Here is a 25,657-nt window from a genome sequence, read left to right as displayed (position 1 = left end):
AGAAACACAGAATATTAACAAAAATAAATCTTTACTATATAAAAATAATCTTCAGTAAACATCATTATTTGTCTCTTTGTATATTAAAAATGTTTCTAATAGAGCAATAGAATTAAGTTTTACAAGATTACAATTCACTTCGCTTTCTTTTAAAATTCAAAGATAACTCCAATTAATATTACTTTATCTGTTCTGTATGGATGAGTTATGTCATATCTATATTTTTAAGATTTTAAAAGAGCTAAATTTCATTTATACAGAAATTCAGAAAATAAAATAAGGGTAAACCGTTGATGTGTTAATGATAGTTGCTATTTATTGAGGTTTTGCGATTAATTGAAATCTAGAAATTTTTATCATAATAAATTGCTTTAATTTCTCATCTGAACTGTAAATTTCTGAATACTTAATAAGTATGTATGAGGACTTTAATAAAGATTGGTAATCCTTATTTCAGAACTAAAGATAATTTTTATTGCCAGGTCTTGAATGATTGTATTTAGAGAAGAAATAGATTTTTTCGTAATTATTTTGTCGCTTATCAAAATTGTATTATTAAATAGTAAAATTTAATATTCTTTTCAATTGATAATTTTGGCTCATTTATCAGCATAACCAGAAATTATTATATTTTTATTAATTAATATTAATAACTTCTTTATTAAGCAGAATTACTGCAGGTATTATTACAATTGAAGTGTCACCATTAATTCCACTGAAGAAGCACTTGTACAGCTCTAAAAAAATTGTAGAAGAATAGTATCTTACATAATTTAAAAATGAGTAACAAATCACATTTAAAAATAAATAAATAATTAACAATGAAAAATTAGATTGTTATTAACAAATAATTTTTTAAATAAAATATATTGTTTTGGATGAGATCAGCTTGTTTTATAATTTATTTTATTTCATTTTATCAGCTGTCATATCTGTCATTTTAAAAAAAGTTCTCTTGGTGTATATAGGTACTTTTAATGATATGTAAAGATACTTTTAATTGATTTCATTTTTTCATTTAATTCCTTGTAACTTTTCTTTCATTCTTTTTTTATTTATGTAGTTTCTAATAATCTATAATTAAAATTCTAAAATGTATGTATTTTACCATAAAAATTAGCTTATTACTTTTATGTTATATTACAGATGCCCCAATTGATTTATTACTCCCATCTTTGGAGAACATCAATTTGTCTGAAACTCCAGGAGGTTTTGAAATGAAGCGAGCTGTTTTTACTCAGTCTACCACAAGTAGACAAGAAGTGTTCTCAAGCAGCAGTAGCAGTAGCACTACTGTAATAGGTGGTAGCGGTGAACCGCACGTCCAAGTTCAAAGTGTTACATCACGTTCAGAATTAGCTTCACAAAAGATTGGAGATGAACCACCTGTCCAGGTGTGTAATAAATATAAATAAACAAATAAGTCATTCTCTTTTTCAGTTATTCGTTTGCTTAACTAAGGTTTATATATAGGCATGTATTTCATTGTACTCTTAATATATTACCACATATAATTTTATACTTTTTTTTTGTTGAAGTGGAATTTTGCTTGACATTAGTTAAATATATATATAGAAATGTGCTTCTATCACAAATTATATTTATTAATTATAAGTAGATTCCCAATTTTAGTACTTTTTTTTTAATAAAATATTTTATTTATGACAAAATAAATGTTAAAAAAATTTACAGAACAATCCTGATATCCAACAAAGGAATAGTTGGAATAAAACCAGCAAGCTGTCCATTATACCACTGGCTGAAGTTAGGGCAGAATTATTTTTAAACAAACATTTTTACCTTATGGAAAGATTACAATTTACTTTTATCTTTGCTCTGTATTTAAGACGAAAATTTGTGTTAATATTTTATAAAATGAATAATCTAATAATATATTTTTAGAAGTTTAGTTAAAATTAGTATAAAGAAGCTTATTATTAAGAATTAAAAAAAAATGAGTAGAGATTGTTACTGAGCATAAGTAAATATTCTTTGAAATGTGGGATTATACTTTATTTTTGGCCTAAGTTTTCAAAATAATTTACTGATTTTTCATATGAAAATAGTTTAATATAAGAATGAGTTCAGGTTGTATGTCTTTAAGCTACATAAATCCAGTTCTAAGCAATTATGCTAACAAAAAAAAACATATATATATATATATATATTCTTTTTTTTCAAATTGTCTCTCAAAACAATGTAATTTTTCTTTTAAAAAGGCTTGTGCCATGTTATGCGGAGAAAACATATGACAGGATGAACAGTGGAACTTCCTCTAAAAAAGAAAATAAGAATCATCAAGATTAGTTTGTTTGGTGAAAAATTCAGAATTCAAAATACATTTTAAAATGCCACATGTATTGAATTGAGAAACCTCCTCTTATTTTGAGGTTGGTTAAAAATGTAATAAAGCTGGTAAAAATGTACATTAATTCCTCTTTTGTAATATTTTCAATATACTTTTCATCTAAACAACAATAAAGAGTCAAAGTTCATGATGAATATTAGCTTTTATGTGCTGGCTTCCATTGTAAAAGCTGTCCAATGTTATTTTTATATACGTAACTTATGAAGCTAACAGTTAAATTTGGTGTACCTTTTGGTATACCAAAAGGTTGGTTTAGATAACACTAAGGAACAAAAAAGAATTTTTATTTTTGTCTCAGGAAGAAAAATATGTGATTCTGATAGTATTTCTTTCTTCTGAATTCAAATATGATATTGGTTTTCTCCCATCAAGCAATATTTCCGAGAGACAGGCATTTATAATTTCAACCATTTTAATACTTTTGTGTTCTTAACTACACAATATTCAAACATTTGATTTGCTTAGAAAGTAAGAAAGGGAGATTTTCTGCTATATTTTGCCCGTGGAGCATCCCTCTTGATAATCGGCCAACATATTAGAATTTCATTTGCCTTGAACCTCTTTTCTGTAGCTGAAATCTCCTGATGATAGTGTTCCCTGTGCTCATTGCTCACTGCACTAAGATTTTCCAGGAATAGATCTTGGTGTAAGTGCAGGAAATGTACTTTTAAGGACATATTACAACCCAAATTTTTGTAAGATGTTATGAGATCGTTGACAATATCAGAGTAAGTTTCTGCCTTTCGATTTTCCAAAATAATCTGAGTAGCATTTTTGAATGCTTGCCAAGCTGCTTCTCCAGTGGATTCAGTAGTTCCTCAAACTTTTCATCATGCATTAGTGATTGTATTTGTGAACCCCCCTGATTGTATTGTGTTTGGTTCCTGATTTTACACCCAAAATAAAGTTCATAACACTTTTTTACTTTAGTAAGGTTTCCCCTTTGGGACTTGAGCGTCACTTCACCACATACATAATAAAAATTGTTAGGATGATTTAAACAAACTCTAGGCATTTTGTAACTAATGACTAAGTAAAAGAAATAAAGTTGTTAATATGTAATACACAATAATTCAGACACACAAAGCACTCATAATGATGTGTATACTGGTTCACCACTATCTCACTACTGGTATTGTTCTGATGAATGTGTGCTATACTAGATCACATTTGTACATGTCTGAACCTGCACAAAAGAAGCAATGCTACCCTTTAAGTTACATATATTTACAATGCTTCCATCATATTTACAGTACTGTAGGAGCTTTTACTTGACAATGGACAAATGGACAAAAAAAAGTTTTAAAATATTTAAGAAAAATAAAATAACAAGAAAACTATGGATGATGGAGAAATTCCAAATACATATGTGAAAACAGGATAAAAAAACTGCAATAAGTACACCTACTGGTACTGGTGAGACAAAAATCATGTTGACCAGTGTAATCTTTATGATGTGTGAAAGACTTTTTGTGTTTTAACTTCTTTTCTTTCCTTCTTTGTATCTCTCCTTTTGTTGTTTTGTTATCCCTTGAACAGTTGCTATTGTAATGATGTTAGAGGGATGTGTAGTATAGGCTCTTACATTATTTAATATATATATGTATATATATATATATATATATATATATATATATATATATATATATATATATATATGCGTATATTAAGAAAAGAAAAAAAGATATCAGTATAACTTTTAGTAAAAATTAAACTGTTTATTTAAATTTATGCAACCTCATGATTTGATTTTATTTTATGATAAAAATAGCTTTTCATTTTTAAAGCTGCTTGTTGAACTGGTCCTGTATTTGATTCTCATCAAGCGTCAGGAATTTTTTATCTCTATATTTCTTTTAAAATCAAAATGAAAAAAAAATAGTTTTTTAATTAATTATGAATTGTTTCACTTTGCTGCTTGAAAGGGGTTGCCTCTACTGCTCTGGGACTGATTACAAATTTTGGATAAATTAACTAAAAAATAAACTAATTTAACATGTTTTGATTTTTGTTTAAAATTACAAAAAGTAAAATAAAAAATCTGGATGTTTTAGAATATAAATGCCTGATAGATTTTTTTTAGCTGTATTAAAAATCATTTTAATTATTTAAATAAAAAAAAAGAAGTAATTATTCAAGGAAATTGTTAGTTACATATTTATAAAGTTATTATTTTTGTGTGACTCATTATTTAACTTGTGTATAAATATAGCTAATTAATAACTGAAGTTGGCAAAGATTAGGTTTGCTGCATTATTATATCTTTTTAATTAAATTTTTTTTTAGTATTTTACATTTGATGTAGACTGGTTTTAGCATAATTTATTTTGTTGTGATGACTTTCTGTTCTTAAATTAACAATTTAAATAATTTTAAGATGCTAGAGGCCAATGAAATAATTAAAGTAACAGAGATTTGTATGTTAATTTCATATTTTTCATTCATTCTATGATTGTATTTAATATTGGCACAGAAATAATTAATTTTTTAAAAATATTTATATAATTAAAAAAAAACTCCAATAACCATTAAGTTTTCTTATTTTTGGAATTTATTGCAAATTAATTATGGTATTTATCTAATAGAGGTCATTAATACACACCCAAGTTATTACAAAGCTAGAGAAAATTTTGTGAAAAAAGATTTTGGCACTTTTAATTAATTGTGATGTATAATCTGAAACATCTACTGCTGATTTTTTCCCACCATTTGCCTAGTTTAAACTTTAACCCTTTCCCATAAAATAAATGAACCATTAATTTTTTACTTATTGAAAATGATAAAAAATGTTCTACATTGGTTATTAAACTGAAAAATTTTACAAAATTCAGAATTTACACCTTTAAATAATAAAAATTTATACTTTAAAATGCTGAAACATATTAAAGTGAGAATAATATCAATAATAATAATTTGATAATATCAAATATATATAATGAGGCAATATCAATTGCCTCATTTAGGAAGAAAAATTAAAAAGTTTTAAGAAAGGTTAAAATTATAAAAACCTTATTTTTAAGGTGTATACCTCCAACCTCTGATAATAAATTGATAAATATTCCCATATGATGTATTTACAGATAAGTAATTATACAATTAATGAAGAAGTTCGTAGTTAACATGGGAACATAAAACTATAGAAAGTGTAACTGATTATATATTATTTGTGAAAAATGTTCTCAAATAATAGTTGAGAATTTGAAAAAAGTTGAGAAAAAAGTCAAATTAGTATCAGAAAAAAATGACAGGCAAGACTATTTTAGGTAATTTATTTAAATAGTAAAACCTATCTAAATAATATATGAAAACAGTGGTAATTAAAGAAATTTTGAGTGGTATTTGAAGAACAAAAAAAGTAAGTAGTTAGGATCGAAAATGAAATAGGTTTTGAGAATGTAGGAAAAATAATTCTTTTGAACAAATGAAGATGAGTAGAACATATTTTTAGGGTGAGAAATGAGAAATGGACTAGGAGAATAATGGCTGGAGTACACATATGAAGGAAAAGGAAAACATGGTAGTTCAAAAAAAAAAGCTGATGGGAAAGTTGTTAATTTCGGAGGAAAAATTGGATTAGAATAACCTGATCTGGATTAACCAATAATGTAAATTGGATTAGAATGAGATGAGAAACTTCTAAGCGGCTTACTTCACAGAACTGATCTCTTAAGGAGAGAAAGATAAATTACAATTAAAATAGATTAGTTGAAAGATAAAAAGTTACAAAGGAAATTACAAAACTGATTTTATAGAGGCAAAGATGCTTGTTTCAAAATTTTCAGTGAAATTATTATTTTTTTTTATAAACTATAAAACAAGTATGGGCTCAATATCCTTTGCCCTCTCATCATATTGTATTTTTTTAAAAGAAATATAATATTTTGATATTTATTCCACTACTGATGGGAATAAATGGTGGAAATACATTCAACATTTCCACGTAAACATACGTTTTCCCAATTCATTATGTAACAGAATTTTGTAATCAAAATTAAAAAATTTTTCAACTGAGAACTCTCAAAACATTAAGAAATATAAAAATCTGTGAATGATCAGTATCTTTACTTTCCCTCTGTTTTATGTTGTAACAGCTGGAAAGAAAAAAAAAAGAGAACATAATTGAGTATGATTAGTCACTTTTAGTTGAAGTAACATAAACTTAATATGTCGATAATAACTTTATATTTGTCTCACAAGATCCTCTAGACTATTAGACAAGTGTTTATGTGCTCAAGTTATTTTTGTTTTGAAGTAATGCTAACTAGAATATAATAATTTCAACAGTGTGGAAGGGCTTATTTAATTTTTTTAAACTTATTTGCACATTAAAAAAATTATCAAAATTTTGGGTTAGTAATGGGTAGATTTTGTATTTAATTCTTTTTTTTTTTGTCTTCAATCATTTGACTGATTTGATGCAGCTCTCCAAGATTCCCTATCTAGTGCTAGTCGTTTCATTTCAGTATACCCTCTACATCCTACATCCCCAACAATTTGTTTTACATATTCCAAACGTGGCCTGACTACACAATTTTTCCCTTCTACCTGTCCTTCCAATATTAAAGCGACTATTCCAGGATGCCTTAGTATGTGGCCTATAAGTCTGTCTCTTCTTTTAACTATATTTTTCCAAATGCTTCTTTCTTCATCTATTTGCCGCAATACCTCTTCAACTTTGTCACTTTATCCACCCATCTGATTTTTAACATTCTCCTATAGCACCACATTTCAAAAGCTTCTAATCTTTTCTTCTCAGATACTCCAATCGTCCAAGTTTCACTTCCATATAAAGTGACACTCCAAACATACACTTTCAAAAATCTTTTCCTGTATTTAATTCAAAACTTAATTATAATATATCAGCACAATGTATTGTATATTTTAATAACAATTGACTTGTATCATTATAATTTTTTTTTTTTTTTTAATGAAGGTTGAACATCACAAGACAACTGAATATCAATATCAGGATGGTGTTGAAACACAACAGAAAACGGAAATGAAAACTAAGTCAGTTGGTGATGAGAAACAAAGCAGTACAACTTCAACTGGTACAGTTGTACCAGTTAAACAAAGGAAACAAATTCCACCACGTTTTATAACTCCTGTAATGGGAAGAATTGTCGATCAGGGTGTTGATGTAACTCTGGAAGGGATTATTGAAAGTGAGTATTTCTTTCTTTATTTAATAATTTATTCTGAGAATTAGATAGTGAATAAAATATGATAATCAATTATTTTCTAAAATTATTTTATTATTTATTTAATTAGATAAATAACACCTAATTAAATTCTTCTTGTTATTGTTTCATATATTGGTATTAAAACTCTTTATAACATATGAAAATATCTTACTTATTTAACTCTTTCTGCTGTTATTTTGTGATAGAAATTTTTTGATAAATTAATTTTATTTTCTAATTTAGATCTTCAGAAATCAGAAAAGGCTTGTTCTCAAACAGTGTAATATACTTTTAAGGTAATACTTCCCCATTCATAAGTCATTGCAGTTGCACAAAATGTGATTTTTTTAAATTTAGGATTTTTTTCTTGAATTTTATTAATTATTATCTATAAATTTATTAATACACCAAGTAACTGATGATAATACTGGTATGACATTACGTAGACATCATATTTTAATGGAAGTAAACTAATGTTATAATTTTTAAACAAGTTCATTGTTTATGGTTTAGGTTTTCCGCAGGCAACAGTTAAATGGACAAAGAATGGACAGGAAGTTATAGAAAAAAAGGGCGTATCTATCAGTTGGGAATTAAATAGAGCTCGTCTATTAATCAATAATGTCACTGTAAATGATGCTGGGAAATACACATGTACAGCCACTAACTCAGCTGGAACTGCATCTTGCACAGCTGATATTGTTGTTAAAAGTGAGTAGACATAACAATGATATCTGTTATTTTAAAGTACAGCTTTATTATTTGCATGCATTAAAACAAATGAAGTCAAGATGCAACTGGTTCTACCTTTTCTCTCATCAGTCAATAGATTGTTTTAATGCATTTCTTTATTCCTTTCTGTTGTAATCTTTTATTTTTAACATATTTTTTACTATCTATATTTTCAATTATTTACTTAATGTATTCTAATTTTAATCTCACCCTTATCATTAAACCTGGTTTCCCTCTTAACCTATACAGAAAATTATAATAAAAAGAAATAATACAAGACACAAAAAATTTTAAAATATATAAAAAGGAAAAATGCTCACTGATAAAAATTAATGAATACAAAATACTCTTTATGATTAATAATTTTACTCATTTGCTCAGTATATAAATTACGCTGTTTGCTCTTCTCCAGAAATTATTTTAAAGTTCTGTATGGAAGCACATACTTTAAAATATTTTTTGCCTTTAACTTCATGAGGTATACTCTTAATAGAAAGGTTTCACAGTTGCCACACAATGATATAAAAATGATTCAATGATTTATTAATTATTACTGACAGATGTATAAGAGTATTACTATGAGTATTATACCTTATGTTTGCAGCAATATTCCAACTGTTGTAATTTATTATTTTTATTTTTAGTTCTTTTAAATATTTTTGTATTCTTAAAAAAATAAAACTGACTTAAAATCTGTACTGAAAAATCAAATGTAATACTTATTTCAATTCTTATTTACATTTCAAACTGTTGAAATACATACCAATTATGGTTTAATAAGTTTGTACTTGTTCTAAAAGTATTAGGGTTTTTTAGGTATTAGGGTTTTATTATTTTTTTAAAGACTTATATTAATTATTTTGTTTCTTATTTTATTTACAATATGAATAGGCCTATAAATAACACTGATTATATGAGAAAAAACCATTCACAGAAATACAAAGAAACTAGTAGCTTGATAAAAGTGTGCAAAGAAAGAATTTGGTAGCAGGCTGATGTCAAATGTAAGCTGAGCATTCTTTATAATTTGGGAATATTTAACTTACTTTTACCAAATAATTAACCTATGTTTTTCTGCTGATTTTTAATGAATATTTTCACATGAAAATACTGTGAATATCAGTATACTATTAGGTTACATATTTTTATGCTTTCTCATGACAACATAATATATGTTGTCTTATGACAGCTTGATAATATGAGGGTTGTTTAACAGTCTAATTCTTTGTAATGATATTATTAAACAATTTTTTTTTAATGAAAAAAATAGTATGACTTTAATTATCAACTTAGATAATATTATTTTCTATTTTAAAAATCTTCACTTATGTTTTATGAAAAACTTAAAATAGAACCACTATTGGAATTTTTTCATTAAAATAAAAAACTGTAAAAATTTATTCTGTATTAAATAAATATTTGTATTGTTGGGCTGTAACTGAAGAAAAAAAATTAGTTTAATTTTTCTGTTCCGATACAGAATAATGTATACATAGATATAATTTAACTCACGTCATGCCAATTTTGCATAAGTATTTGTTTATTTATTTTTTATAAATTTACAAATTTCAAGTTTTGTATTATTCTGCATATGTTTGTATCTATTATTTTATTTATTTAAAAAAGGGTTTGAAAATTTATATTTTTATTAATAAATTCTGCTATTATTTATAAATTGATTAATTTTTTCTCTTCTAATTTCTCAACTTATTTATGCTCAGAAAAGTGCTTGAAAGTTATAAAGATTTCAAATGTAACATAATTAAATTTTAATTTATAATAAATGATAATACCAGTTATGAAATTGATCCTGGGAATTGCTGCATATCGGGCAGTAATTCTGTCAGGTTATCTACAGTGGTGACTGGTAAGTATTTAATGTAACTAATGAGATACAATAACATTAATTTAAAAAAATAATGATTAAAATTTATGCAGTTACATTATTGTGAACTGATGCCATTTTTTATAACTGTATAATAAGTATATAATATTATTAGTATAATATACTTACTAAGAATATTAAGTATAAGTAAGTTTACAAGTATATAATGTTATATATTGTAAAATATTTTTTATTTTAGAGAGTATTTTCCCACCTGTGATGGGTCGTCGTTTACAAGGAGGTACAGCAGTTGTGGGTGAAAGAGTAACAATGGAAATTGAAGTAACAGGAACACCAGATCCTGAAGTTACATGGTATAAAGATGGTCAAATAATACCAAAGTCATCTTCAATGTACTCTATACGCCAGCATGGAAATTCACATTCATTGCTTATTGAAAAAGGTTAGTATTTAAATCTATACTGTTTGATTTTTTTTCTAGATCAATGATAAATTATCCACTACTTATAATTCAGCAGTGGTTTTGTATCTGTATGATGTTAATGATTTTATCTGTATGTTGGTTATGTACAAATTTTTCATGTTCTAATACGTTGATAACAATGGCAGCTGATGAAATTATATTGCGGACAATTTGTTAACTTGAGAAAGAGCTTCTTTTTATGTAATTTATTTTGGTCTACACAATGCTGACTTCTGTTAGCAGGCATATAACTAGAATTTTTTTACATGGGGTTTTCATAATCCATGACTGGGTTATTGAGAAGGAAGATTAGGAGGCCTGCTTTGTCAAACAGGGACTTCAACCATTAGGCTTGTTGTGTAGACCTGCGGTCCATAGTTAGCCACCTATAATAAACCAAGGATGCATTGGCTCTTCAGGCCTGGTATTTATAGCATTGAAATCCTTGTAAGGTCAGACCTGCACCCATAGATTCAAACAGTGGGGAAAAAGAAATCAAAGTTATAGAATAGGATAAGGGTGGGTGGTTAAAGGACAATCTACTATTCAGGGTAGATTGATGTACCTTACTGTCTTATCCAGGAACTATAATTAAACTCACCAGGTTGGTCTAGTGGTGAACGCGTCTTCCAAATCAGGTAATTTGGAAGTTGTGAGTTCCAGCGTTCAAGTCCTAGTAAAGGCAGTTACTTTTATACAGATTTAAATACTAGATTGCGGATACCAGTGTTCTTTGGTGGTTGGGTTTCAATTAACCACACATCTCAGAAGTGGCCAACCTGAGACTGTACAGGACTACTCTTCATTTACACTCATACATATCATCCTCAATCAACCTCTAAAGTATTATCTGAAAGGTAATTACTGGAGGCTAAAGTGGAAAAGGCTAATCAGTAGTAATAAATAATTGTAGCAGTAATAGTAATAAAAATAATAATAAATGACAATTGGCATATAATTTTCATAGTGTTTAAAAATTTTGGAATTTTAAAAATTACAGTGCCATATTTTAAATTCTCAGAAAGGTAATTTTAAATTTCAATTTAAACAAATTTATTCAATTATTTTTTCACAATTTAACACCCATTCTATTGTAATAATGTAATTTATATCTTTTTTTGTAAATTTTCAGAGACCTCTCCATGTAAAGAAGTAAAAGAATAACAAATTTCTTATTTTATGGAAAGTAGGGCAGTTTCTGATATTTCATAAAATATTAGATGTTCTTATTTCCTTTATGTCAGATACATTCAGAGATCAGGGTCTCAGATTCTGGAATTCCCTCCAATAAAGCTATAAAGTCTGATTCTTTTTGTCCAATATAATGACAAATTGCTTGCACCGTAATAAAATTGGTTGTTTAGTGCCCAGCCATTTGTGCTAGTTGAACTATGTGGTATTATGAGTAGGTTGGGTTTTAAACTTCACTTACACATTATGATCTGCTCGTTAATCTACTGATCTGTTACAATTGTTAAAATTGGAATTAAAAAGTGATGGTGTGTCAGAGTTATAATTTTTATCAAACAGTTATCATTTTTTTTAAATAAATGTTTTATCATCTATCTCCTTCATTTTGTGGATTGGGCTCGTCCACATAATAGCGTTTGCTAACATGTGGTTGCAAACGCGCGTTAGTGAGGTACACAGAATTGCATGGAAGAGTACCCATGTAACGCGTACTCTTCCATGCAATTCTGTGTACCTCACTAACGCGTGTTTGCAACCATGCGTTAGCAAACGCTATCATGTGGACAGGCCCTTAGGTAACCAGATAGCAAACTGTATAGCTATTATTACTAATGTATAAAATATGAAAATAAAATTACAGTTGAGTCTGTTGCAAATAACAAAAATGAAGCCTGACTTTAGAACCATGTAGCTCATAAGTATAGATTAAAAATATAATTCATTAAAGCTTGTTCTTTTCTGAATTTATTTATATTGAATATGCTTTATAGAATTTAACTGAAAATTATGGAGTTAAAGAAAAAAAAAATGTAATTTTTATTCCAATTTTCAAGTAAGTTACCTTTTAGACTCTACAGCTTACGGGACAACTTATAAATTCAGTTTATTTGATGGGTTTGATGTCGCATATGTATCTCAGTTAATTAGTGAATAAAAGTTATTAAAATTTTTTTTATAATTTTAACTGGCATTAACTACTATAATTATAAACCATGAAATGCCAACACCATGCAGCTACCTGTTGAAAGGACATACTGGGTGTTATTTACTTTAATATTCTGTAGAAACTAATTTATTATATATAGCTTTGATCATGGTATTCTACACTTACATTATGTATAAAAGATGCAATTTTATATACATCATATTCCAGTTTACATTGTAACAATAGGTGGAAGGGATATAGATTACGGAGTTATGCAGACTAAATTATACAAGTCAGTCAAATTTTACCTAACTTTTGTTTTTAATGCTTAAGAAGTTAACATGAATGGCTAAGGATGATTTAGATATTATGGATATCTATGTTTCCTCCTCACTGCTCATCATTATCTCACTATTGATTTATAATAGTAAGCACAATGAATGATTAAGGAATAACTAGTTATTTGATTTCTTCTGCTCATTGCTTTGTTTCATTGCAAGAAGAAACTGCTCATGTACAAATAAGCCAAAAATTGTTGGAACGATACATAGCAGAGGGAGCTCATTTTTTTAATCATATTCTTTTGTGCAATAAATCCTGGGTGAAAGCAATAAATACACAGACAAAACAGGCCGGTACATTTGCAAAGAAATAGGAATCAGGTTTATTGAAGGCAAAAACATGATTGCCTGCTACTAAGATTCTTGGTATACTGTGCTTTGGGACTATAAGGGGATGTTTGTTGATTTTCTTCATGAAAAATAGACAATAAATGCTATATACTGTAATGAATTGTTCACCAAGGCTCTGACCTTGGTTAAGCATCCTATTTCTTCAAAAGACATGTGATCCAAAATTCATAATGTGTTCCTCTTATACAACATTCCTAGATCACACATTCTATTCCAGTAACTAAATAAAAATTGACTCGTACACATTAGACTTCATTTGAATATTCTCCTGAGCCCTGACTCAGCAATATGTGACTACTACCTATTTATATTGCTCAGATGTCAGAAGACAGTTGAAGAGTTGCTGATGTCAACAATTTGAAAATAATAAAGAGGTGGAGTATTCTGTAAATAGTTGTTTTTGAACATATCCCCTTACTTTTTCTATGGGAGTTGAAAAACTATTTTTTATTTTTTCAAGTTTAAATTTATTATACGGGAAAAAATAAAATTGGAAATAATGTTGAAAAGTTGGGTACGTGTAATAAATATTCATTGAATTAAAATTATTAAAATAGGTTTAGTTTATTTCTGACTGACTCTTATAATTAAATTAAAGTTAGTTACTGTTTTAACCTTTTTTTTAAATTCTATATACAGCAACTCTTAGCCATTCTGGTCAATACTCAGCTAAGGCAGTTAATAGTGGTGGTGAAGCAAGATGTATAGCAGATTTTATTGTTATGGAACCACCAGCTAAACCCCAGGTCATTGAAGTTGTCAGGGACATAGTCGTTGAATCTATTACTAAGGTAGGTTTTTTTGTAATTATTTAATTATTAGTTTATAAATCATAAACATTAGAAATAAGTGAAAATTGTTTATTTAACTTCCCTATAATTATATTTTCTGTTCGTTACAAAATTTCTTTTTATGTTTATATTCTTTTTATATTTACCAATAAGTTAATTCAACGGGGTACCCAAAAATAACCAGACTTTTTTAATTATGAATTTTTCTACAAGAAACCTTCAATCTTACTAAAATTACTCTCCATCACAACTAATACATTTGTCCAATCTTTTACTCTATTTTTCAAAAACCTTTTTTTTAATTTTCTCTGTTGTGATGCTCACAGCTTCTTCGTATTTTCACCTTCGATGTTAGCAAAATGTTTGACTTTCAGGTCTTTCTTCATTCGCGGAAACAAAAAAACACTTTGAGCTAAATCAGGTGAATGAGGGTGGTGGAGCTAGGGAGTCATGCCATTCTTTTGTTAATAATTGGCATACTGAGAGAGCTGTGTGAGCAGATGCATTGTCATGGTGAAAAAATCAGTTGCTTGTCTGCCACAAATCAGACATTTTTTGCCATAACTGTTGCGAAATCTTCTCAATACCTGTAAGTAGTAGTAACTCTAATTAACAATCTGATCTGGTGTAACAGATTTCAAATGCACCACCCCCTCTCACATCGAAAAAACAAATAAGCATTTCAGCTTTTTTTTTGGGTGAGGCAAAATTGTAGTCTTCTGTTGGCTTAACCTCACCAGTATGATCTCAGAAAAAAAATCCAAGTTGGTTTGGAAATGTTCTTTCAAAGCATGGCATGCTTCCAAGCAACCTTATTCTTATTGAACAGTCAGGAGCTGAGAGACAAACTTAGCAGCAACCCTTGTCATCCCCAAACCTTCTGATAAAATTCAATGAACCAAATTCCAAGTTACCTGAGATAACTTTTCAATTTCTTCAGTGGTACATTGTCAGTCTTCAGGCACAATTGCATGAATTTTTTTGACATTTCAACTGTTCGGGAAGTTGAAGAATGTCTTGAATGAGATCGGTTATCAATCAACATTTGACCTTTTTTGAAGCATGAAAACCACCCCATACACTTAAGCTTTTCCTATAGCATTATTCTTGTAAGTTATTTTCAACATCACACTAGTTTCTGCAGCATTTTTCCAGAGCAGGAAGCAAAACTTGATGGCTGCACTGTTCATTAAAGTCCGCCAAGACAAAAATTGAAAAGCAGGTGAATCAACTTTCACAAAAAAAATTCACAGAGGATAGACATAAACTTTCCAGGTGGTGCTGTTAGGCAGACTGACATCAAAAAAGTTGCTTGACACTTCCCTAGCGAAACTCCACCCAGCGCAATCTGATTCTGGTTGTTTTTGAGAACCCCCCTTCATATTTGTTTTAATTATTTGTTAGAACTACTAAATTAAGATATTAATTTTGTGTTATATATTGAAATATTACAATTACAAATTAGTGTAAAAATTAGCATTTCCCATTATTATTTAATTATTCTTTTAATGGATTAGGCTGGATAATTGAGTTTATACTATCCTTCACACTATTCCTCATAAAATCTTTTCTCCACTTTTCTTTTTTTAGACCTTGCTTGTTCTCATAAGTTTATAATATTTAGGTTAAAAGTTTCTCTTTATATTCTTTCATTTTGTATTCTTTGTAAATGACAAAATTGTTTTACCCTCTTTTATTCTATTCTCTTCTGTAGTATCCTAAATCTTTCCTTACTTTTGTGGTTCATTCCTAATTCTATTTTTTTTTTTTATTTTTTTTTTATTGTACTTAATAATTTTACTTTAGTAGCACTTCTTTATCCGATATTAAACTTCCACTGCTCTGTTGTAGCATTTGCTCTATTGTAGTCCTTGTAGCATTTGTATTCTGCTACTAATTTCTATTGTCCCATCCTTATATTTTGTATCCTTAATACTTATTTTATTCTTAAAGTCTTTAATGTTTATATTTCCAGATTGCTTCATTTGTCAAGTTTATTTCTGTTTATTACCACTGTTTTGTTTTTCTCTGTGATTTTTGTCTCTCCTATTTCAATTTCTTCATTGCAAAAGTTAGGAAGTTTTGGCCTACATTTCTGTTTTCTCTTGTCAGTGAAAGACATTTTTTAAAAATTTTATTTAAACTTCAAAACTTTCAAACTAGGTTTGAAAAACCAAATAATTAAGTAGACAGACTATTATATTACTAGAATTAACACTTATCTGTGTAAAATTAGTAGTTTGTTTTTATATATTGATTTACATAAGTTACTACAAAAAAGATAACCTGTAATAATATAAAATTATGGTAATAATATAATAACTGTTTGGAATATTTTAATATTTGATAATACAATTATAAGCTAATTGAAAAGTCATCATCATCCATTTCAAATAAGCCAGATCAAAAGCTATCATTACATTGTAATTGTTGCAAGTAAGTTATAAAAGATTATTAAAAGTTAATTTTTCTTGCTTGATAATGCATTTTGTTCGATATATGAATTCTTTTTCTTGTAGAAGTTTTGTAAAACATGTAATACCTGCATGATTTCATATTAAGCTGTTCTTGACTTTTAGTCATTAGCCAAAAAAAAAAAATTATTTTAATTTTTGTTATATTATTAATTCAGTTGTGTGAGTGATGAATGTACCTCTACATTACCTCTACAATTACAACTGCTTTAAGCTGTAGCATAGGATTGATTGTTAAGGATAAAGGTTTAGGCTCAAGTTCAGTAAAAGGATTGTAACATATAATTAGATTTTAATTTTTATGTTAACAGTTTAATTTCATCATTGTTTTGAAATTATTAGCTGTTTTTCAGAAAGTTCAGCCCAAAGTTTGACAAGATCTGCCACTAAACTGTAACTGTGTTATACCTTGTTGTATAGCAGTACAGTCTTTAAATAAAATAGAGTTTAGTTATTGTACAGGTTGCTTAGATAGTAAGATGGGTTGCTTAGATAGTAAGAAGGTTGCTTAGATAATTATTAGTATATTATATACCATTGTAATTTTTACTAGAGAGAATTTGAATAAATTGTTAATTTCACCTAATTTTAACGTAACACATTTTAAGTTTTCTTTGTTTAACAAATAATCGATTATTTTTTATGATATTGTTAATAAATATATGAATGCAGATATTGCTTGATATACTGTTGAATATGGGTTGTGTTGAAAATGTTCTGAACTTGAAAATTGCTTGCCAAAATGGTTATTTATTGTCAATTTGTAGCAAATGGCATTGTCTAATGCTGGATTTCAGGAATTGGCTGTTACATTTTAGACTATTCTTCTTAGTTATTGTGATTAAGGTAATAACTCCTGAAACATTGAAAATGTTGCTTAAATTTTTGTTAAAGGTTTCTAATTATTATGAATTGATTATGTGCATTAAATTTTATATTTGCTTGAGGAATGTTTATTGAAATGTAATATTTTGAAAAAGGTTTATTCAAATTAATAAAATTACTATTTAAATAACAACCAAATTTGATATATATAAAATGGAAAACTTTTTGTCACATTATTTTTAGCTAAATATGTATAGCCTTTTTCACTAACAAGATGAAACTTTAAAAACTATGTATGTGTATAATTTTTATATATAGTTATGTTTTTATAAAAAGAAAAATAACAAAATGTGTTGTAGTACAATTAAAAAAAAAAAAAAAAATATTTTAACGTCAAAAGGTGTCAAAATAACTGTATTTAGAAACACTTCAAATAATATTTTTGGATTACTTGAACAAAAATTAATTTTTAAATATACTAAATAGCCCACCAGGTTTATCTAGTGGTTAACTCATCACAAATCAATTGTTTAACAGCTGATTTTCTAAGTTAAGGGTTCTCAGATTCAAATCTTACTAAAAACTAGTTGCTTTTATATTGATTTGAATACTAGACAGCGATAGTGGTATACTTTATACTTTATACCAGGATACTGTTATACTTTAGTGATTAGGGTTCAATTAACCACAGATCTCAGGAAAGATCAGCCTAAGTCTGCACAAGACTACACCTTATTTTCATGTGATCAATGTCTTCCTTATCTCATTGTTCTGTGGGGTGGGGTTGCTTATTGTTCATTAGTTGAACAGATTACAACGCACACATTAGGAAAAAAATATATATATAGTAAACAAATTTATATCTCCTTTCTATTTATCTGGCCATCAACACCATTTAGTATTCATAAAGTATAATAAATATGAGAATATATTACAAAATAATAAAAGAGATTTTGAATCACTGATTACATGCTGCTCTCTATAATTTTCTCTCTTCTCTTGTTTGTCTCAGTTTACTGCAATATGTGAAGTAGAAACTCTGCCCCTTGCCTTCTTAAAAAACAATGTTAGATTGTTTTGACGTATAACCTATTATACAACTTGTATAAGTTATTGTTGTATAACTTGTTGACATATAAGTATAACTTATATGTCCCAAGTTAGAAAATAAAAACCATGAATTTAAACCAAAATCACTTAACAACAGCAACTTTAGTTGCTGATTAAGGATTAAGGCATATGATATGTTCATGTATTCTTGAAATGATTTTTGGCATAAATAAATTATGTTTAGAATTTCATTCAGTTTATCTTAAAAATTGTTATTTTATTTAATTTTAACTAATGATTATTCATGGTCAAGAAATATTTTGATATTACAAATAGATTAAATGTTCTGAAATCAGTATAAAGTCTAGCAGGTGATGATGCTTCTTGTCTGGATTTGTCCTCAGTATCAAATGATATCTTTCTGAAATATGTACATTCATTTATTCTAATCATATAAATAAAACAAATTTATTTATTTTTTTACATATTCTTTCACATGTAGTTGAAGAATACAGTATATATGTGTCTGATGGGTCGTGACCTACATAACTAAAAGATGAAAATGTAATGGGAAATTTTTTCATGAATTTTGATATGTGGCTGAATAAGATTGCAGATGTCAAACATCTGGATGTTTTTGAATCAAAAAAGAATGAAAAACTTCTTGAATTCTGTAACAATGTGGGATCTGAGGCATATAATTATTTCAATAAATTTGTGTAAAATGACTGACTTTTTTTAAAAGTTGTAGAGATAAATAAATCACAGAATCAAACAAACTATTTAACGCAATAACAAAAAAAAATTGTTCTCTTATGTAGCTTGTATCATATAATCAAACAAGGTCTTTATTAGGCTGTGCTTCTTTTCAAATTGGGTATTGTTTCATGGTGAGCAGTTGTAAAGTTTAGATCATTTTAGAACTTGCTTAATAAACATTTTTGTAATTAATATAGTATAGTAATACTGTTACTTACTATATAAAAAAAGTTAGCTTCTCAACATTATAAGAAAATCAACAGTTGTTCTTGATCTATTAAAGATTTCTGAAAAATTAAGAATGCACTTAACGTTTTTAATAATTTGTGGTTGAACATAATTGAGTAGGTTCTTTCCATTAAAAAATAAAAATTTTTTATATCTAATGTTCTTATTTCTCTCATTTTTTCTTATTATTATTGTCAGAAATCATCTTGTTTATAGAAGTTCTAGTTTTCTTTTATTATAATATTTAGGAAATTGCATCTTTTGTTTTTTAATTTTTTATTGTTTAATTAAAACATAATATATTCTGTTGAGAAGTTTCCTTACTGATCACTAAGTTTATAAAGAATAATATATAATAATAAATTTTTTATAATTAAGTTCATATTTTAATTTAAATATTGACCTAATTTTGGGTTCACAATTAGGATAGTGAGGAGAAAAAGACTGTGAAGCCATCTACATTTATAATACCACCTTCACAACAACTAAGTGATACTGCCAAAAAAGAAAAAGATAAATTTGAACAATCTGTTTTTATAACAGAAACTATGAAAACTGATAAACAAGTATCTATAAAAGTTTCTCATTCTTCTGCAGCATCTTCAACAGATAAAACAGAGTTTTCAAAATTTCAGGAAGAAAAAAAAAGTTCTGTAACACCAGTTCCAATAATTGAATCGCCCATACCATATCAGCGACCGTCATATCACATTGAAACTACCACTAAACCAGAAATAGAGGAAGTTAAACAAGATATTAAGAAAGAAGAATCTGTTCAAATCTCAGAGACGTCAGATATTACTGAAGAAACAGAATCACATTTATCGAAAAGAGATGCTTTAGATTTTTTTAAAAATATTATTAAAGTGAATAAAGAAGAACAAGAAAAGTTACCGAAAAAGAGGGAATCGATTCAAGAAAAACCAATTATTACCTCACCTCTTCCTTTTCAGCAATCTGTATTTGACTCCCCTTCTACAAAAGAATATTTTCAGTCTGAAGAATCGGTTGTTAGTGGTTACAAAAAAGAATACTGTGAGATTGTTGATGGAGATAAAATATTTAACCTAGAACCTGGTTCACCACCTGAAATGGGTTTTGTTTCAAAAACAACAGTAGCAACCAAAAAGGAGGATATGCTAGATAGAGTTAAGAAATTGGAAGAATCACGTCGCACGTTATCTGATGAAGAGGTACCATCTGGTGCTGTAAGAATATTTCCAGTCCAACCATCTAAAAAAGAAGACACTGCTTCCATTCTAAAACCACTCTCATCACCACGTACTCCAGAATTTTTAAAGAAATTTGAAACAGTACAGGAACCTGAAAGGAAAAAGTCAATTGTTGAGGAATTAATTATTCCACAAAAAGTTAAACCACCTGTTGGATTAGATGAAAAAACTTACAAACCAGTTCAAGCTCCAGTATATACTCAGAGTGAATCAAAATTAAGTCCTGTTTATCGTCCACAAGCTGATATTGCTCTCAGACCTCAGAGTCCAAGGCCTTCAGCAGAAGCTGTGTCAATGGAAAAATTGTGGTCTGGTCGTCCAAAGGAAAGTGATGAGCTTACACAAATCATAAAATCAGAGGATAGTAAGAGAAATGAATCCTCATTTTCAAAAATAGAAACGAAAGAATCCTCATGGGATTATAAACAGACTTCTTCTATTTCATCAAAACCAGAATTTGAGAGTTTCAATGGTACACATAATTTACCATTGCAAGTGGAAAGACCAGTTTCTCCATTACCATCTGCTGAAGGTGTTGCTATGGATAGAATGTGGGCCCATAAGCATTCAGAATCTAGTTTAAAAACTGTATGGCCACCACCAGCTCCATCAACTGAAGTGAGACAAAAAGCTCCATGGCTGGAGGATAAATCCGTTAATATACCTCAACCAAAACCTGAAGTGCAAACATCAATTAAAAAAGGAGAAGAGAGTTTTAAAAAAGAAGAATTTGTTGAAAGTAAGCAAAAATGTGATGAAAAGATCTCTTATAGTTCTTCACAGTTTCAGTCATTTGACTCACAAAAATCAGCTTTTGTTGTAAATAAACCTCTAATAAAACATGTATCGCCTCCTCGAAGTAACTTTGAAATACCTTCTGCAGTTGAAACACCTAAGATAATTTATGTTGCTGAAGCTCACGCTACTCATAAGGTAAATTTACCACAAACACAAACTGAAATTCTTGAATCATTTAAGAGTTCAAAATCAGAGTATTCGGAGACTATTCAGACTAGTAAGGATGAATCAATTTTAGAAGAAAGTATATTAAAACCGTCAGAAGCTAAAAAACTTTGGCCACCTGGTCCTAAACCTGATAATGCAACGATACCATTCCCAAAAAAGGTAATACCACCTCCAAAAAAAGAACAGGCTCCAAGACCTATATCTGCTCAAGAATTTCATTTTGAAGATTTCCATTTAGAACCAGGTCCACCACCTGAGATAGGATTTGCTGAACCACCAAAATCAGAACGTAGACAATCACATGTAGAAATCATTGAACAAGATCTTGAAAAAGATTTGGAAAAAGAACCTTCACGACAGTTAGTTGGTGCGGTAAGAATTATTCCACCTCCAAAGAAAGAGAAATCTGTAGAACAGAGTATCAGTACCACTCAACAGACATTTTCAACACAGACTAAGAAAACTGAATTAAAAAGATCACATTCATTACATAAGGATAGCAAACCTTTGGAACCATTTCCACAATTAGAACCATTCCCTTTTAAACCAGAACCGCCTAGACCTAAACCTAAAATTGGTATTGTCCCAAAACCTTCTAAATTTACTAAACATTCTTTTACTGAGAGTGATTATGAAAGTGATTTTGAGTCTAGTAAAATACCAGCGAGATGGACTCCTTATGAAAGTGATTCAGAAGAGCCATCTTATCGTAAAGTAAAACCACCATCTTCAAAAACATTGCCTAAAAGACCTCATTCAGTGTCATGTGATGTTATTCCTCCAACTCAGTTTGAACAACCATCTCCACTTCAGGGACCAGTACGTCCCTCATCATGTGTTATTCCTGAAAAAAAGCAAAAAGAAATTAAAACTAAAACATTTTCCTCTGTTGAAGAAGTGAAAAGTAAGAATACTGTTGTTAAGCAATTTCAGTCATCTTCAGTCGAAAAAACTTCTTCTGTTATACCTGGACCACCTCCTGTTGGTACAGAACAGCCCCTATCACCTAAACCAGATGTTGATAAACATAAACCTGATTCACCTAAATCTAAACAAAAAGTAACAAAACCTGTTATTCAGAGAGAAAGTGGTTATATGGCTGATACAGATGAACCAAGAAGAGGTGTTTTAAAACAACCAAAAACTAGTTCTGAACAGTCAACTTCAGTAGCATATTCAACGAGTTCATTTTCATCATCATCTTCATCATCATCATTTGTGAAACAGCATAGTTTCCAACAGAAACAAGTTCATTCATCATCTTCTAGTAATAAAGTTCCTGCTTCAATCAAGACTGCAACAAAAAAGGTTTGAATTGTTTAAAAATCATTGAATGAAGTTTGTGATTAACATTTTTCTGTTCCTGAATGGATAATTTATTTTTTTCATTAATTTGTTGAATACTTCAAGGTACTTTATATTCTGTAGATATTATTTAACATTCAGATTTTTTACCAACTTGTACATTACTAATCCATAATATAAAATTTTAAACCTTATGTACATAAAAATTTGTCTTTGATTCTGTAATGTGAGCTTTCTAAAAATTGGCGTTTGAAGAACTAAGTTGTTTGGGAAAGAATTTGTTGAAACGTTTTTCCACAATAGACCATACTCATTTATGATACATTATAGTTTAGTATAAGTTTATATTAAACCTCCTTTTTATTTTGATTGCATGTATGAATAGTGCAACATAGCAAGTTGTGCAGCATTTGTGAATTTGCTTGTTTTATTTTTATCATGGATAAATCTTTTATTCATTATAATTGGGTGAATATTAATTTAATTATATTGCTTTAATCAATAATTCTGATTGTTTGTGCAATAAAATTTAATATTTTGATTGTTCTTTAGTTCTGAAATACATTAATTAAATTAGAATTTTTTAATGATTTAATTCTGTAAATTATTTTTTCTGTTTAAAATTTAACAGTAAGATTACTTTTTAAAAGTTTAATTTAAAGTGTTTAAACTTAAATAACTCAATCCTTTGATTTATAAGCTATTATGTGGTGATATATGTAAGAATTGTTTTAGAATTTTCGTAATTAATTAATACTTATTATTTGCCTCAAAAAAAAAAAAAAATGACAAGAGCATGTTGCAGTTTGTTTTGAAAAGTTTATTTAATAATGGATATTTATGTTTTATAAATATAGATATTTGGATAGAAAAATGTAATGTTTAACTAATGATTAGTTATTGCATTTCATTTAACTTAAATTGATTCTCTTGATACATAACCATTTATTTATTACATTTACTTCCATTAATTACTTTTAATTATAAGTAATATTTTAATTAATTATAGGTTGCAGTAGAAATATTATTTTTGTGCTTTTCCATTATTTTAATTTTATTACATCTCCATGTCGTTTGTTACTTATTTTATTAATTTTTGTTTTGTTATGTGTTTGTACATTTGTCTGTGTTATGTTGTTTATAAACAGCGTATAATATTCTAATTAATTAATAATTTTAAATAGACTTATAAAGACATTTGGTGTTTAATTCATATCTAAAAGGGCATATGTTTAACTATTTTGTTTCATTGCTTTAGAAAAATTTATCTTATCCAGCTTGGTAATTTTATTTATAGGAAGGCATTCTTGTTTTCTTTTTTCTTGTGAGTTGAATGCAGGTAATAAGACCTCATTTATCCAAAATGTGTTCAGCTGTAGCCTCTTCTATTAAGCAAACTAGGGGATTAGAAGCATTTTGCTATCAATATTTATTTGTTAATGTTTAATTCAAATTACATCTTTTTGTTATATGTATTTTAGACAATAATTTATTTCATAAAATTTCAAATAAAGAATAACAAAATTCAGTTGAGAAAAGATTTACTGTAATTTTATCAGTGTTAATAATTATGTCTGACTGTCAGTTTAATGTCTTTAAGAATTCTAAAAGTTTTAATTTACAAACTTATCTCAAAAAGATTTTTTTTTTTTTGTCTTCAGTCATTTGACTGGTTTGATGCAGCTCTCCAAGATTCCCTATCTAGTGCTAGTCGTTTCCTACCAACCTTTTTTAAGCTTCTAACATTCCACGCTCCGACTCGTAGAATGTTATTTTTTAATTTTCTGGTGACCCCTTCCTAAGTAGTCCCCACCCGGAGATCCGAACGGGGGACTAGTTTACCTCCGGAATATTTTACCAAGGAAGGCGCCTCCATCATTGTTATATGAAAATGCAGAGAGCCACATTTTCTTGGGAAAAAACAGGCTGTAGTTTTCCATTGCTTTCAGCTGCGCAGTACTCAGAGGACTGAGTGATGTGATATGGCCGTTTAAGTCATTGTGACTCACGCCCCTAACAACTACTGAAAGAGCTGCTGCCCTCTTTCAGGAATCATTCTTTAGTCTGGCTCTCAACAGATACCTCTCCGATATGGTTGCACCTTCGGTCCAGCTACTCTGTATCCCTGAGCACTCAAGCCCCCTCACCAACGGCAAGGTCTCATGATTCATAGAGGAGGCTCATAAAGATGGTGATTAGGATTTTTGCTTGGTGTAGATATATTGTGTGTGTATCTTTATTACTCTTTACAACTTACAAGTGGATTTAATGATGAAAATAAAACCTTTACAGTAGAAAGATTGATTTTCAAAAAGAATTTATTTGTACTATTTCAAAATGCCTACCTGTGCTTCCTTCAGAAACAAAAGCAGTTTTCTACCATTTTCTTTCTTGTTTTTCTTTACATCAAAACATTTAACTAAATAAAACTTAATGTACGTCCAGTTTTCAACAATTTTTGTCAAAAATATTTATTTTAAACATAATTTTTTTTGTTTACTTTTTAAAAAATCTTCAAACAATTAATTAAAAACTCATCAATTTTTTTTGTCTTTTTTTGTTTGATGAACTAATTAATTCAGCACATAAGCTCAAAGCTTGTATTTGGGATTATGGAAATTTTTGGC

General features: G+C 28.3%; 1 protein-coding gene across 3 annotated transcripts in view; it reads left to right on the top strand.

The window, feature by feature from the left end:
* zormin overlaps window positions 1–25,657 on the top strand; it is a 513,722-nt gene that overhangs the window by 471,512 nt on the left and 16,553 nt on the right. For all 3 annotated transcript variants that reach the window (XM_075372750.1, XM_075372751.1, XM_075372752.1), the window contains 6 exons: window positions 1,147–1,394; window positions 7,302–7,533; window positions 8,065–8,262; window positions 10,368–10,571; window positions 14,040–14,191; window positions 19,953–23,033. In XM_075372750.1, the coding sequence (XP_075228865.1) occupies window positions 1,147–1,394; window positions 7,302–7,533; window positions 8,065–8,262; window positions 10,368–10,571; window positions 14,040–14,191; window positions 19,953–23,033 (4,115 nt within the window). The remainder of the gene's footprint in view (window positions 1–1,146; window positions 1,395–7,301; window positions 7,534–8,064; window positions 8,263–10,367; window positions 10,572–14,039; window positions 14,192–19,952; window positions 23,034–25,657) is intronic.

Source organism: Lycorma delicatula, chromosome 8 (genome assembly GCF_047948215.1).
Source record: "Lycorma delicatula isolate Av1 chromosome 8, ASM4794821v1, whole genome shotgun sequence".
NCBI classification, from domain to species: Eukaryota; Metazoa; Arthropoda; class Insecta; order Hemiptera; family Fulgoridae; genus Lycorma; species Lycorma delicatula.
The sequence above is the reverse complement of the archived record's forward strand: the minus strand, read 5'-3'. Positions and strand labels throughout refer to the sequence as shown.